At 43.3% G+C, this 16,625-nt stretch overlaps 1 protein-coding gene across 4 annotated transcripts in view; it reads left to right on the top strand.

Annotated features, from left to right (window-relative positions):
* The window catches only part of LOC118096142 (disks large homolog 5), a 105,826-nt gene extending 89,628 nt beyond the window's left edge, over nucleotides 1-16,198 (top strand). For 3 of the 4 annotated variants that reach the window (XM_060275016.2, XM_060275015.2, XM_060275014.2), the window contains exons 24-33: nucleotides 323-487; nucleotides 1,336-1,519; nucleotides 1,904-2,052; nucleotides 4,595-4,765; nucleotides 5,106-5,302; nucleotides 5,873-6,016; nucleotides 7,327-7,454; nucleotides 9,293-9,402; nucleotides 12,466-12,575; nucleotides 14,455-16,198. In XM_060275016.2, the coding sequence (XP_060130999.2) occupies nucleotides 323-487; nucleotides 1,336-1,519; nucleotides 1,904-2,052; nucleotides 4,595-4,765; nucleotides 5,106-5,302; nucleotides 5,873-6,016; nucleotides 7,327-7,454; nucleotides 9,293-9,402; nucleotides 12,466-12,575; nucleotides 14,455-14,558 (1,462 nt within the window). In that variant the 3' untranslated portion in view covers nucleotides 14,559-16,198. The remainder of the gene's footprint in view (nucleotides 1-322; nucleotides 488-1,335; nucleotides 1,520-1,903; nucleotides 2,053-4,594; nucleotides 4,766-5,105; nucleotides 5,303-5,872; nucleotides 6,017-7,326; nucleotides 7,455-9,292; nucleotides 9,403-12,465; nucleotides 12,576-14,454) is intronic. The other variant, XM_060275017.2, reaches the window with a different exon arrangement.
* Nucleotides 16,199-16,625: the final 427 nt, after the last annotated feature.

Below are 16,625 nucleotides of genomic sequence, written 5' to 3'. Positions count from 1 at the left end.
ATCTACACCAACCAACCCTTCCTTGTCCAGGTTGCCGCAGTTGTGCCTTGCTCATTCTGGGACCAGCTGCTTTTGTCTGCTGGGGGAGAACAGCTGATCCCAGTATAAGCAAGATGCCAGTCACTGCAGCTGCTAGCCAGGACCAGGATAGATCTATATTCTATAGGCAGCAGGGGCAGCCATCCTTAAGCTTTTGGAGCAGGTTGTGGGATGAAAATCTAAGCACCCATTTGAATATCTAAATATCTGAAACTGTTCAGATATAATGCAGTTGATCAGCTTTTAATTTTTCTGGTATTCTTCTTCCTTCCTCTAACTTTAGCTCTCGGCTAGAACCCGTGAGCAGCCATTCCACTCCACAAGGCAGCGGAGCTGCAACCCCTGACAGCCATTCCATAATTGACACTGTGAGCGAACAGGATGAAGGGACCATGACGCCTCCATCCAAGCAGACCACCCCAACCACCAGTCCCCGCAATTCAATCAGGTAACCTGCTTCCTCATTTCACTTCATGAAGATTCTCTCTCTGTCTGCATCTTTGAGGTTGGACAGCTGCCCTATATTCTAGGCTGACTCAAGGGGAATAGGGTTGAAAGCTGAGCGCCAGATTTGAAAGCAAAGGCTCCACTTCTGCAAGGAGCTTGGTCCTTACGTTGCCCTTCTCTGGAGCCAAGCAATTTAGCACGAGGGAGTTGTTAGGAATCATTCTAAAAAAAGAAACAGAAAAGATGTGTAGTAGCTTTAAGAACTGTGTCTGGTAAGTTCCGTGTTCTGTTTGGTTGTCATGAGCGCTGATGGAACGTTCCTTTGTATACAGAGAGACAAGTCTGTCTTGATTTACGCTTGCTGTAATAAAACCTTGTTAAAGTCTAGTCTCACTGCTTCGTGAATTATCTGTTCGTTCTCTGCCACATAAAAAGCCGCTACCCAATAGGAGTGGGAGTTCCCAGGAGGAACACTGAATTTGGATCCATGGTGGCAGTGCTATTTTTCTAGAAAAACAGGTGCTGGAACTCACCATGAATGCCTCCTTTATTCTTTTATAATGGCGGGGTGCACACCCGAGAGGTGCTGGTACTGAGTTCTGGCAAGTTCTGGCTGGGGGAAAAGCCCCGCATGGTGGAAAGGAGTCGAATCCTTCCTGCCAAATAATGCCACAGAGAACTCAAATTGGGGCAGCTGGGACATCTTTGGGGCCTCTCTTGCTGAGAGCTAGCAAGGGAACAGGAGTTAAGGGCTGGCTGGAGCTGAGGGTATGGATGAGCAGGGTCTGATGAGGATCAGTTTGTCAAACAAGCCTTGGGTGTCTTCTCTTTGTCTCTTGCCATTGAAAGGAATTCTGTAGACACTAGCAAGAGGACACCTGAACCTAGAACAGTTACCATTAAAAAGTCCCAAGTGGAACTCGGAATCCAGATCTGTGGTGGAAACCTGCATGGTATTTTTGTGTCCGATGTAGAAGATGACAGCCCTGCCAAAGGACCTGATGGGCTGGTGCTTGGAGACATGATACTTGAGGTAAGCAGTAGATATAAAATGAAGGTGGTTGGTGGTTCAAACGCTTGCAGAATCTATGGATGCGAAACACATCCATATTTTCCCCCATGAAAGGGAAAGCAGCTTGGGTTTCTTTGTTTTTTTTAGTGGAAAGGGGAAAACTGTTCTGAAAACTTGTGCTGCCCAGCTGTATTTTTGGACTTGGGTTGCCATTTCCCCATTTTTCCATTAGCGAAGACACTGTGTTCTTAATGCAATGTGAATGTATTTCCTTTCCCCTCTTTTGGCATAGTCAGACTCTCTAGTCCCACATAACATCCTTTTCATTGTTTGGTTTGTTGGATGCGTGCATCAGATTGGAGATTTCAAGTGTTTTTGTTTCTTCTGGCGCCCCCCTCCCCCCAGTATGGATCTGTTGACATGCGGAACAAAACAGCCGAAGAAGCTTATCTTGAAATGCTCAAGCCAGGTGAAAATGTTAGAATAAAAGCTCAGTACAGAATAGAAGAATTCAACAGGATCAAAGAGTTACCTGGAGATGGATTCTATGTCAGGTATGTAAAAGTTCAATCGGTAAACCAGGAGACTATTCATCTGCTACAACTGTGGGCTAATTCACACAGATACGACCATCTCTTGAACTTTCAGCACTTGATGGCTTGCGGATGAATTTGTAAATTGGCTGTGTTGAAAACATTGTGTACATTGTGTTTGAACTGCCTATAGGGAATAGGACAGCATTGTCTGTAGTGACGGTAATCTGCAATGGTTTTTTTATGCATAAAAGTTGTCACTTGATGCTATAGTCAACAGAAGCAAGCATGTATCCCACTTTTATGAATACAGCTCAAGAGCACGCCTACAAAATTGACGTCAAAAGTTCAGTCACAAAAAGGCAAACGGTATTTATGATGATTCCATACTTACTTCTCCACAAATTTAATAATCTCCCCTTAATTACCTGAAGGGTGGATATCCTATGATTAGGGGAGTGGGCCTTAGGCTCAGCACAGAGCTGTTAAGGATTCTTGAATGATTCCACAGCCTGTAAAATTGAATAATATTAATGGTGGTGCTGTGGGTTAAACCACAGAGCCTAGGGCTTGCCAATCAGAAGGTCGGCGGTTCAAATCCCCGTGACGGGGTGAGCTCCCGTTGCTCGGTCCCTGCTCCTGCCAACCTAGCAGTTCGAAAGCACCTCAAAGTGTAAGTAGATAAATAGGTACCGCTACAGCGGGAAGATAAACGGTGTTTCTATGCGCTGCTCTGGTTCACCAGAAGCGGCTTTTTCATGCTGGCCACATGACCTGGAAGCTGTACGCCAGCTCCCTCGGCCAATAACACGAGATGAGCGCCGCAACCCCAGTCGGTCACGACTGGACCTAATGGTCAGGGGTCCCTTTACCTTTACCTTACCTCCCAGAGATTTGTGAAGATGACTAAGTATCAGAGAGAGCACTTCCTTAAAAAAGAGAAAAAGATAAGCTTATCTCAGTCATGAACTCCTTGAATAGCCTTAAGTAATTTTAGGCACACAATGAAATAATGTATATTTAATAATATAAAATAATGAATAAACTAAGTAAAATTCCCAACATCTGTGCCCCCAAAAGGATCTGTGATATTTTGCTGGACTGCCTTTTGACAGATGGCTCTAATGTGAAGCACATGGGTAAAACAATAGAATCGTAGAATTGTGGAGTTGAAAAGGGACCCTAAGAATCATATAGTCCAACCCCCTGCAATGCAGGTATATGCTGCTGTCCCATATGGGGATTGACCTGGCAACCTTGATGTTACCAGCACCACGCTCTAACTATCTGAGCCATCCAGAGCATGTATTATATGCCCTGAAGCATAATGATACAGTGGTGAAGCATAGCTCTAAATCCATCTTGTTGGGGTGGATCTGGACTTTGTTAGTTGAACTTGGGTCCCATTGAGATAAAATTAGTCATGACCTACTCAACTACCATTTAAATCAATGGGAATTAAGTTCATCAAACTTAGTCTGAATCCATCCCATTAGCAATATAAATATACACCCCCAGGTAGATAAAGGCTCTGGGCAATCATGTCCACATCAGCCCTGGAACTGGTCACCTCCTACTTGGGATTCTTGAAATGGCTATAGAGGGAGAAGTGGGAGCTTTAAGTTACTACTCTGTTGACCAGGCATGAGAAGAAGAAGTATTTATTTCTACCAGGCCTTGCCATTCCATAGGCTCCTTACTGTCTACCAATTGCAAGGACTGACATGCCCTCTCTGTCCTGAACCTGAGGACACCTCTGGGGCTCAGGTATGCATAATTCCAGGGAGCTCAACTTGGCAAAGTCCCAGCCTCAAATCTGGAGGTTCCTGGTTCACACCCTGGAGCAGGCATCCCCAAACTGCGGCCCTCCAGATGTTTTGGCCTACAACTCCCATGATCCCTAGTTAACAGGACCAGTGGTCGGGGAAGATGGGAATTGTAGTCCAAAACATCTGGAGGGCCGAAGTTTGGGGATGCCTGCCCTGGAGTCTCTGATATAAAGCATTGTTAAAATAAAAACCGTAAATATGTACAATTATTTTGGGAAAGGGTTTTTAAGGAGATAACTGAAATCACTGGGTTAAAGCTGACTGAAAGTCTAGAGGTAGCATTATTATCAATGGGGTGGGAGGTTCACAAGCTATGAAGGACTTGCTCACAAATTCATTGACAGCTGCACACATTACTGTAGCTAGGAAGTGAAAGGGGCAAGCAGAATATAAAATGAAAGAATGGTATAAAGAGGTGAGGGATATTGCTATTAATGATAAATTTACATGTGCCATTAAGGTGAGACGGGGAATATGCAGGAGAAATGATCTGAGGAGATATGGAGAGTGTTTGCAGAATTTGCACTGTTAAAACGAAAAGGGGTCAAACCATTGCAAGAGGTGTTGAAATTTTGGGAGGTTGGATAGTTACAATGGAATGGTTTCGGTGGTGGGGGTGCACATTTTTATTCTTATTTATTTATGATTATTAGTATGTCAAGAAAATAAAGAAAAATATAATTTAAATAAATAAATAAAATAAAAAGGGTCTCTTCATGTCTCTTTTTTTGCAGGGCACTTTATGACCGGATTGCAGAAGTGGAGCAGGACTTGAGCTTCAAGAAGGATGACATTTTGTATGTCGATGACACTCTGCCGCAGGGGAACTTTGGCTGCTGGATGGCGTGGCAGCTGGATGAAAATGGCCAAAAGCTGGAAAGAGGACAGATTCCCAGCAAATACATGTAATCAAATTTCTGAGATATAAATGGTGTTTGCTTCATTGCTAAAATCAGGCGGTTACGATGAAGTATGAACGAAAGCCAAGTGTTTCGTTCTTCAAAACTTTGTAGTTAATGCTGGAGGGGGTATTTCATTTCCCAATAAAGTTACTTGAGAGAGGTGGCACAATCGTGGTAAGTCATGGTTTGGTTTAGCTCAGAACCGAACCTACGCCCTCAAGTCAACTACAAACGACCCCATAACAAGGCCTGTCTCAAAATCTATCGTTTGTTTTACAGCTACCTGTATTCTGTTTGAGAGTGTTTCAGATTTTGCCCGATTAAGCCCACAATCTCTTTGCAGGATGGAGCAGGAGTTCTACAGGAGGCACAGCATGTCCGAAGCTAAAGATGAAAACAGCTCTGCAAAGACATCGTCAGCAGCAGCTCGGAGGTCATTCTTTAGGAGGAAGCACAAACACAAACGCAGCGGGTCCAAAGATGGAAAGGAACTGCTAGCCCTTGACACCATCAGCACAGACTCCATCCCTTTTTTGGATGGCAAGTGTCTTAACTGAATTTGCTTAGCCCACAACAAAATTATCTAGGTTTATTTGCACATTGGTAAAGGAGGGCCTTTGACTTTGGGTTTCAGAACAAAACAAAACAGAGCAGTTGAGGCAAGGGTGTGCAGGGGAGAGTCAGCCTGCCATATCCACTGCATGTTCAAAGCTGTTCGGTGCTACCCAAATGCCATGTATCCCATGTCCCGCTTTCTCACGCATTTAATCTTTTACATACAAGACTGATTAGCATGTCCCATAACCCTTCTTAAAGTATATTTCCACATGTCCCCATAGATCTGCTCTTCACAGAAGCTAAGAAGTATGGATTTGGATTATAAATAGAGAATGTGGAGTTTCTCCAGCTGTTCCCAATGAACTTTTTCAGTATTGCCTGTTCAGGCTTTGGTTTTTTTTTTTTGGTTTGTTAGAGAATTCAGATTCACAATTTTCAGACAGCGACTGTCCCACATTTCAGTTACCTTCACTATCATGGGCCCTTGAGCTGTTGCATTCTTTTATTTATTTATTTTCCTGATCATGTAAGCAACTCTCTGTTTCTCTCCAGATTCTGTAAACCTTGCTTATCAACGAGTCCAGAAAGTGGACTGCACGTCTCCCAGGCCTGTGCTTATTCTAGGGCCATTACTTGATGCTGTGAAGGACATGCTAGTCAAGGAATCTCCAGGAAAATTTTGCCGGTGTCCTCTAGGTAAGTATGCCAGCACTTGAAGGTCCTCTAGCAACAAAACGTTGGTCTCCAGAGGGAGCAGTAGAAAAACAATGGTTGCGTAGGTGTTGTGGGTAATTCAGCTGACACAAACCCTCTATCAGCAAGAATTGCCTTCTAAAATACCTATTTTTCTTTGCCCATTTGGCCATCGTGCTGCTCTGCATTATCAGGTACTCTTTCCTCCTCTCCCTCTTCAGCTTACAATTCTCCCTCTGCTCTCTTTCCTCTAAGTATCTTCTCTTTACTGTACTTTCATCTTCTCCCCTCCAGCACACAGAGGAAACAGACCACAATACCCGGTTTACTGTTATCTCCAAACCAGAGATTATTGGGGGGTTTTTTAACTCCCAAAAAACTAGGATCAAGAACAAATATGGGCTATGTATTGTTGGGAGAGAAACAAACAATGATCCCTTGTTTTGGATTGAACAGTTGATCCAAGAGTCACATTTTGTTTCTTTCCAGTGTGTATAGGGAAGAGACAGGCCAGAAAGATTCAGTTGTGGGAAATTGCTAAATATGAGTTGTGAACAACTCCATTACCTTGTTTTCAATTCAAAAGGAAAGTAAATACAAGCCACAATGGCAATCATCAGGCAAGGTACAGGTGCTGCTTAACACTCCTGGTTAAGCAGAAGTACCAAGTTTAGCATCACGGTCTCCCTTCCCTCCTGTGCAATTTATTAAACTCTTTATCTGCTTGCTCCTTTGGGGAGAGCGCTTCCTGACAACTATGCATGCAGCCTGGAAATCCTCATTTGACAGCATGGACTTATTAAACAGTTGCCCCAGCCTGGATTTACTAAAGCATGGGTTTATGAAGCAGTTGTCATGCTACGGAGCCAACTGGGCAGCTGCTGCAACAGCCTCCTTGCTTTCCCCCAAGACTCTGTGTGTGGTCCTACTTTGAATGAGGCAGGAGAGACGCCAACAGTGCTCCTCCTCCCCACCCACCCCTGCAATTTTCTCTGCTTTCTCCCTGCCGCAATGTAACATCCCTCTACCTTGCCCCATTCTAGAAGGGGGAAAACATCATGGTATTAGCTTGTGCGAATATTGCATTGTAGGGAATGTGCAGCTGTGGGTGCATATTCCTTGATGATCCAGTTAAGCCCTTCAGTAGACGTAAGGCCAAATGATTGCTTTTAACTGGTTTAAATGTGAGTGTGCTTTATATATATATACTGTTCGTGTGCAAAGGAAAACTTGGTTCTGAAGCATCCGAATGCCACCTTCCTATGAAAGTAAAAATGAACAAACCATTCTTTGTTTTTGTTCTCCCGAAACAGAGGTGATGAAAGCTTCTCAACAAGCCATCGAGCGGGGTGTGAAAGACTGTTTATTCATAGATTATAAACGTAGGAGTGGACATTTCGATGTGACAACTGTTGCCTCAATAAAGGAGATAACAGAGAAGGTGCTTCTCTCTTTCTCTTTCTCTTTTTATGGTAGCTTTACCATCGGTTATATGTTTCCTGCTGTAGCTAAAGTAGTTTGGGCCTGCCAGCTTCTCACGTGGGAGACAGTCTGGAACCACACGAAAACTTATCTGAACTCTTTGGAAAAGAGGCAGCGCACAAGGAGATACAAATGCGGCCCTTTCCCAAGTACATTTACATTCTTGTACAGTGGTACCCCGACAGACGAATGACTCGACTTCCGAAGTCGGCAAACCCGGAAGTCTTTTCACCACACGCAGAACGGATCGCCTTCGTAAGTCGAGGTACCACTGTATTTAAAACCTGGATTGATGTGCAGTTTTGATTCTGCAATCCCTAGATGACAGTGGCTAAGTAGGTGAGCCCGCAAGTCTTGTGTTCGAGTCTAACCTCGGGTGTTGTTGACTTCTAGAGCACATGGCAGTAACTTTCCATGGCACACTGGACAAAATGAAGAACTTTCTGCCCCTGTTCTTCAGCTTACACTTCACATTTGATGCGACAATGCAGCTGATATTATTATTATTTAACAACACTTAAATAGTGTGGGATCGTAATAAACCTCAAAGCCATTTGTTGTTCGCATGCCATTTACATGCCGCCCTTCATCGTAAGATCTCAGTGTGGTTCACGGAATAAAATACAGGATAAAAACACGTAAATAAGTAAATCAAAACAGCAAAACAATATCCCCCTTCCCACAGATACAATTAAAAAGGCTGTAGAATATTAATCTATGGTGAGGAATGGGAAGTTTCTGCTTCTTCTATCAGGAAGAGCATCCATCCGAGCTCCCCACCTCCTGTCCCCATGTCCCATTGCTACAGGAACTTTTATCTCAGGCCACCTCTGCTACTGGAAGTAAACCAAGCTGATGAGAAAAGTGCTTTTAGGACATTTGGAAGTTTCAGGTCTCCTCTCCTGACAACAACTTCCATGGTAAAAAACGCGTGCCCTGCCTACCCCGCTAATGGAGACATATGTTTAAATTAGAACATGCAGCTTGCCTCCATCACAACTAGCTTGGGCCTCAGTAAATTTGCTATGGTGTTCAGGTTCTGCATTTGGACATCCCAAAAGCATCTGGCTGGCCACTGTGAGATGCTGGGCCTTTGGTCCAGCAGGCTCCCCTTCTGTTGTTCACTGGACTGATAGGAAAGATGGCTTGGGGAAATACAGAGAAAGAATAGGAATGCAACCAGAATGGTGTCTCGGAGCAGTGCTAGAAACTGAGATATGAAAGCTATAAGCTAAATGTCACCTTAAATCCAGGTTATGGGCACAAAACGGAATGTCTAGGTGCACTTTTTTAATAGCAAGAATACAAAGCTGAAAATGAACTGCAGCTAAAATATTCTGTTCATTTTTCACATGGTCTAGTCCTTCCCCTGCCCGCCCCCCTAATATTCTTAAGAGGGTCTCTTTTCCAGTCTTCGGAGAGTAGCTGGAAGTGGGAAGACAGAAAAAGGGTCCCCCATTCCTTCCACTGCAGTTTTAATCTGAAATCTTAGGTGCAGTACTGTGCCGAGCTCAGAAACTGCTCACGATAATGAAATTCCCTGTCACAAAATGCGCCTGGAACAAAGGGAGTTTCGAGCACTGTCTCGGAGAGAGCAGGCAAGCTGCAGGAACACTTGTGAATTTCCTCCATAGTCTTAAGTGAGCTGTTATTGTCCAGCCCCCTCCTCTGCAAACTGGGGCCAATGAAACTGAGCTGCCTTGCCTAGCTGTTTGTAAGGGTTGCTGAGTGAATGCACGTGAAATGCTTTGAACACTCAAACGAGCTGTATACCATTAATCGAATATTCTTTATTAGGACTGTCACTGCCTCTTGGACATTGCTCCTCATGCCATCGAGCGGCTCCACAGCATTCACATCTACCCAATCGTCATTTTTGTCCGTTACAAGAATGCCAAGCAGATCAAGTAAGTGTGAGATGTGGGCTTGGTGGTGGCTGTAGGGATTCAGGTAGTGCTTGGAGGGTGGCGTGCTTCCAGTGCTTGTGCGCAACAGGAAATCTGCTTTCACTTTGATATGCCATTTAAACTGCAATCTTATATCTGCTTACCTCGGAGTAAGCCCCATGTGTGTGGGTTGCACTTTGAAATTCTATAAATTTTGAGTATGAAGACTGCACAGCATTATCAAAGGCTTTATTTAATCAGATCATATACTGTTGTCATGCCCACGTTGGGCAAAGTGGAAGAAATCTGCCTTCTCTGCACAACTGATTTTTGTACATTGGTTATGCTATACAGAGGTACCTCAGTTTATGAACTTCATCCATTCCGGAAGTTTGTTCTTAAACTGAATCCACTCTTAAACCGAGGCACACTTTCCCTAATGAGGCCTCCCGCCGGCGGTGGCTTTCCACCGTTTGGCCTCCGTTCATAGACCTAGGTAACGTTCACAAACCGGAACACTACTTCTGGTTTTGCAGAGTTTCTAAACCGATTAGTTCGTAAACCGAGGTACCACTGTATAAATAATATATGCTTGGTAAAGGGTGGCTTTTTTCCATATGAGGGCTACAGATTTGCATTGGATTATATTCATATATAGTCCTTTGTGGCTATTATTTTTAATGCTTTTGAAATGCCTCAAGGCCAAGATGTCCTGTACAATAATTGCATTAAGAACAGGCCCCTGCAATTTGCAAAGAAAAGTAAGGCAGTTAGGAAGGGAAGAGGGAGAAGCCAGGTCAGCTCCATAGAAGCTGTTTAAACCAGGGATAGCCAGCAAGGTGCCCGTCAGATGTTCCCTGCCAGCATGGTATTTAAACCCTTGCAAGGAGGGAGAGGTGCAAAGGTCAGGAGGCATTGGAGAGAGACTGAAGATGTGAAAATTGGACAAGTGGCTCTGATAAGGAAACAGGCCAAGGTGGAGTGACAGAGGCAAGCCAGCTTTGGGAGCCAAGTAGCAACCACTGGGATTTGTGTGGGCAGCTGCACTCACACTGTGTATAAGCTTGCACAACATTGTTCATTGCTTGCTTCCTTAAAATTATGGTTCATAAAAGATAACTGAAATTTAGGATTTTAAGCAACATTTATAAATGATGTTTCCTATATATCAGGCATGGCCAAACTTGGCCCTCCAGATGTTTTGGGACTACAATTCCCATCATCTCTGACCACTGGTCCAGGTAGCTAGGGATGGAGTTGTAGTCCCAAAACATCTGGAGGGCCAAGTTTGGCCATGCCTGCTATATATAAAGGTTTTGGACAGCCAGCCAGCGCTCTAAGGGTGCTTTCCAGTCTCAGTTGACAGCACTGCCTCTGTGCAGGTGCCTGTTGATCATGGCAGATTGCCTTGCCAGTTGCAGCAGATGAAAGGTTAGCTGCTCCTGCTGCTGCAGTTTGTGTGTCAAGCGGCCTTCCTATACTGGACACCAGGTGGCGCTCTGCACTGTTGTTGTTGTTTAGTCGTTTAGTCGTGTCCGACTCTTCGTGACCCCATGGACCATAGCACGCCAGGCACTCCTGTCTTGCACTGCCTCCCGCAGTTTGGTCAAACTCATGTTGGTAGCTTCAAGAACACTGTCCAACCATCTCGTCCTCTGTCGTCCCCTTCTCCTAGTGCCCTCCATCTTTCCCAACATCAGGGTCTTTTCCAAGGATTCTTCTCTTCTCATGAGGTGGCCAAAGTATTGGAGCCTCAGCTTCACGATCTGTCCTTCCAGGGAGCACTCAGGGCTGATTTCCTTAAGAATGGATAGGTTTGATCTTCTTGCAGTCCATGGGACTCTCAAGAGTCTCCTCCAGCACCATAATTCAAAAGCATCAATTCTTCGGCGATCAGCCTTCTTTATGGTCCAGCTCTCACTTCCACACATCACTACTGGGAAAACCATAGCTTTAACTATACGGACCTTTGTCGGCAAGGTGATGTCTCTGCTTTTTAAGATGCTGTCTAGGTTTGTCATTGCTTTTCTCCCAAGAAGCAGACGTCTTTTAATTTCGTGACTGCTGTCACCATCTGCAGTGATCAAGGAGCCCAAGAAGGTAAAATCTCTCACTGCCTCCATTTCTTCCCCTTCTATTTGCCAGGAGGTGATTGGACCAGTGGCCATGATCTTGGTTTTTTTGATGTTGAGCTTCAGACCATAATTTGCGCTCTCCTCTTTCACCCTCATTAAAAGGTTCTTTAATTCCTCCTCGCTTTCTGCCATCAAGGTTGTGTCATCTGCATATCTGAGGTTGTTGATATTTCTTCCGGCAATCTTAATTCCGGCTTGGGATTCATCTAGTCCAGCCTTTCGCATGATGAATTCTGCATATAAGTTAAATAAGCAGGGAGACAATATACAACCTTGTCGTACTCCTTTCCCAATTTTGAACCACTCAGTTGTTCCATATCCAGTTCTAACTGTAGCTTCTTGTCCCACATAGAGATTTCTCAGGAGACAGATGAGGTGATCAGGCACTCCCATTTCTTTAAGAACTTGCCATAGTTTGCTGTGGTCGACACAGTCAAAGGCTTTTGCATAGTCAATGAAGCAGAAGTAGACGTTTTTCTGGAACTCTCTAGCTTTCTCCATAATCCAGCGCATGTTTGCTATTTGGTCTCTGGTTCCTCTGCCCTTTCGAAATCCAGCTTGCACTTCTGGGAGTTCTCGGTCCACATACTGCCTAAGCCTGCCTTGTAGAATTTTAAGCATAACCTTGCTAGCGTGTGAAATGAGCGCAATTGTGCGGTAGTTGGAGCATTCTTTGGCACTGCCCTTCTTTGGAATTGGGATGTAGACTGATCTTCTCCAATCCTCTGGCCATTGCTGAGTTTTCCAAACTTGCTGGCATATTGGGTGTAGCACCTTAACAGCATCATCTTTTAAAATTTTAAATAGTTCAGCTGGAATATCTGCACACATCATTGTATATCTATGCTGATTAAAATGGGCTGCAAATCTGTTTAGCTCCCTAATGGTTTGCCTTGTGTCCCCTGAAAAATGAAGCATTTAACGAGCTTTTTCTACATTTCTGTGTTAGAGAGCAAAAAGACCCCGTCTTCCTGAGGGACAAAGTTACACAGAAACATTCCAAAGAACAGTTTGAGACTGCTCAGAAGATAGAACAGGAATATAACAAGTACTTCACAGGTTTGTATAACAAAGGAAACAATAGCAAAGTGGAAGGCTGGCTTCTGATTCCTCTGGCTGGTTGTGTTTATGCGTGTGTGTGTGTATTTTTTTGCAACAGCATTTCCCCCCTCCCTTAGCGGCCAGCTGTGTGTAGATCACAGCATAGCACATGGTTCCCCATAACAACCAGAAGAATTATAAATCATCCCTTTTAGCACTAAGCATGTTCTATTTCAAAGAAAGGGAACAACCAATAAGTCTGTGTTATGTGCTAGGATTTCCTGAATGGTCAGCTCAAGGGTTAGGAACCCCAGCAATGTCAGGTGCTAAAGGCTGGCAGAAGCATCTGGGAGGAGGGGGGGCAGAGCTTGTAGCTACCCAGTCCGATCCTGATAAGCTGCAGTGATGCTACTGTTGGGAGAATGATGCCATAGCTGTTTCCAGCTACATAGGTTGCTGCTGCAAACTGGTCCTGCCAGCCCCTGCTCATTCACTTAGGCACTTGACTATGTCCAAGATAAAGCCTGTGCAACATTTTAATGCAAGACCCTTTTCCATTACTGTCGTACCTTTGCATTTGTGTTGTATTTTCTGCTGACTTGATTCCTTGAATAAGCCTGCCAGGTTTTTTAATTACTATTATTATTATTATTAACCAGTCATGCCTGTTTTATTAACAAAACCCTTAAACAAACATCTTCTTATATTTTTAAATAGTGGCTTGTTGCTACGGCCATCGTCTCTTTGTATATTTCTGCCTTGCTACTAAACTTAGCCTTCTGTTCATCCATGAAGGTTTATTATGCTATAACAGGGGTCCCTCTAACCATATTTAGATTTAATGTGTAAACTTTGTCACCTGATGCCACTGAAAATAGCTTTCGGAGGGCTCAGTAACAAAACAGTTGTCTTAGAGGATCATACTCGTGGGGCCTGGCTGCTTTCTCCTCTTGCCATGTTTTTGTTAGCTGTATTGCAACAGCAAAGGCTTTCTTAGCAGGAATGAAGGTTCTCAGAAGCTTGGCTACTTCAACACTGATTTATTTTGCTCACCACAAAAAGAACTCTGCTTCCACAAACGGTAAAGAAAAGTGAAAGCCAGAAAGCCCAGTCCCTTGTTCCTTTCTCCTTTCCCAAAGCTCAATGGGGGTTACAAAAAGAGATGCCCCCTTATTTTAGGCCTCTCCCCGTGTCACTCTCAAGCTATTCCCCTGAAAGGAACAACATGCAGTTTCAGTGTCCTGAAAAATTTACATCTTAAGTGTCTCTCTGTGTGTCTCTGCCTTGCTGTTTTGTCTCTCTTCTAAGAAGCCAGTTGCCATTGCTGAAGCCTCCCTCTTCCCCACCCACCTCCCTGATGTCCTGTTTGTGATCTCTTGTGGCTGTATCTGCGTAAGTTCTTCAGTGACAAACTGATACCGTGGCCTATGAGAACCATAGCTGAGCAAGCCTGAATGCCATTAAAGATGCTAAGAGTTGGGTCCTACAAATTGCCCCATCAACACCCAAAGTCTATACAGTGAGAACGCATAGAGAAGTTCACTCTGTATGCCCCTCCCTTCATTTTCCTGATTCCTGGGCCACATCAAGAGTGAGGCCTAGTTCATATACCCACTGGTGGAGATGCTTTTAGGGAAACAGGCAGTGCAGGTGCTATTACACTCCCTCTTTTTGCAGCATCGGTTCCTGTTGCCAAAGAGGCAATATGACCACCTTGAGCTCTTAGGAGAAAGGGCGGAAAATAATAATCATCACCACCAAGAAAGGGGGTATTAATCCCCCTTCCTTTTTGTTGCTTCTCTGTGTTTTGATTTCTTGGCCCTAGTGCAAATTCAGCCCCTAACCCCGGTAAACAAGCACGCTGATGGATTGGTGTGTGTTATCCTTCTTTTCACAGGGATTGTCCAGGGAGGCCCTCTCTCGATCATTTGCACTCAGATCATGACAACAGTTGATCAAGAACAGAACAAGGTCCTGTGGATTCCAGCCGGCCCTCTATAGACATATGCTGTGAAGTGACTGAAACTCTGCAACAGATTCATACATAAAACAGTTGCTTGCGGTGGGTGTTGTTTGGTCCACCCTTGGCTGCCTGTATGGTTGGTACAACTTGGAGGTCGTCGCGGACAACATCTGTGAGGCATTTGTGGAAGGCGGTAGGCCTTTCGCTGGCAGAATTCTTGCACATTTGTTCCTATACAAATGAATGCATGAATGAAGAATTTATTTTTCATAAGACTGTGATGCTGCAAAGAGAGAGAGAAAGAGAGAACCTTTAGGATACGTTTACAAAACCCTCCCCCCCCCAATCCCAAGTATTTGGTGGTTCATGTTTACTTGAATTTTTTTTTTAAACAAGCAACCTGTTCAGGTTCCCCTTCCCTGGTCACCCCCTGCTTATTTCTCCTCTGCTTCTGATACAAAGAAAACCAAACGAAACAGTGTCAAGTTCCTACTCAGCTGAGTGAGCATGACTTTTTCATGAAGTTCTGTCCTTCCATAACAGCTGTTCTACCTTCAAGAACAATCGGTCGTGTGGATTGTGAATGGGTTTTCTTATAGGTACCCATTTGGGGAGTAAATTCAGGGGGGAGAAGCACTCTTCCGATATATGGGTGAGGCCACTGTTTGTATCTCATAAACTCCTTTGTCTGTTAAAAAAAGTTATTGGCTTCTTTTATGCATGGGTTAATATTTAAATGTCATGGCGTATCTGATCAAACTGTGCTCATTGTGTATTCAGAATAATATTTTTGGGTTGCTGGGCCTACATTAAGCAGTAAATCATAAGGGTTAATAGCTGTGTCTAGAGACTGCTTTATTTTATCACATTTAGGTAGTCTATGTAATTGGAAGCTTACATTGCTCAAGCTTTGTTCTTTTGGTGTGTAGTAGCCATAGGGATTTTTATTTAATTAGAATTTCAGTCTCTATTATAGGGATCTGACAACCTGTAGTGTGGTCCTGTAACTTGTTAGTTTTGCCACTGTCAATAAATGTAGTGTGTGTCTGTTTTGTTTTTTGTTACAATATGTATCTTCTCACTGTACCAAATTCCATTCTATGTTTCTTTTTGCACTTCTGACTTCATTTCCCAACCGTGTGTTTATCTTTCTTTTCCTTCGTAAAGAATTGCATGTCATCTTTTGTAGGTAATGTAACTTTATTGTTCAAGTATCATTTAAGTAGGACTATATTTGTGATGACTGCTCCTAACATTTCATTATGTACATAGGTTTTCTTTCATCTGTTTTTTCCCCTTCCATTTTTTTTAGTTTTTGCTTTCTATTTGCATTAATTAAAAGAAAGGGATTCTTCTTGCACAGTTGTTCAAAGACAAAATTTGGTTGGAAATTTAAACCTCTGTTTTGCAGATACTATTTTATAATTCAAAATACAGGAGAGAAAGAGAGAGAGGAAAAAAATGTAGAAAGGCTATTGATAAATTCTTAGTTAAAATACTGTTTATAAGTTGAGGGACAACATATATTTTTTTTAAAGAGGGAGGCCAGAGTTGGACTTCAACGGTACGATTGAAACAGACCGGTACTGTTGCAACATGGATTTTCTGAACTCAAAAAAGTCACTTTGTATGAAAACAAAAAAGTTGTGTTAAATAAAGGTCAATTTCTATAACTTGACTTGTATGGGAGTGTTGCATAATTCCCTGTCTGACTCTGTTGTTCAATTTACTGCTATCAACCATACTATGAACACCAAGCAAAAGGTTACAGAATTAAAACAAATTCACAGACATTTGTAATGGTTATTCCATTACAGTGATATTCCAAATTGCATTTTGTTGATAGAGTTGCAATTACCCATGGAGCTAATGACTACAAAAGAAAATGCAGAGTAAAGTTTGCTTCAGTTTTGATACCATTGAGTTTAAAAGATGCTAGCTGACATACTACTCTATGTGTCCTTCCCATTTAACAAAAAACATAATACATTTTGAGAGTGTCAGTGATAAACATCTGCCTGATGGAAATTGGGCTTGGTAGATGGTCCTTTTTCTTTCCAGTGTAAGAGGCATTTGGCAAAAGGTAAAAATTCTACGACCTCAAC

The sequence above is a fragment of the Zootoca vivipara genome, chromosome 5, assembly GCF_965207765.1.
Source record: "Zootoca vivipara chromosome 5, rZooViv2.hap1.1, whole genome shotgun sequence".
In the NCBI taxonomy this organism is placed as follows: domain Eukaryota; kingdom Metazoa; phylum Chordata; class Lepidosauria; order Squamata; family Lacertidae; genus Zootoca; species Zootoca vivipara.
This window is presented reverse-complemented; position numbering and strand designations above follow the sequence as displayed.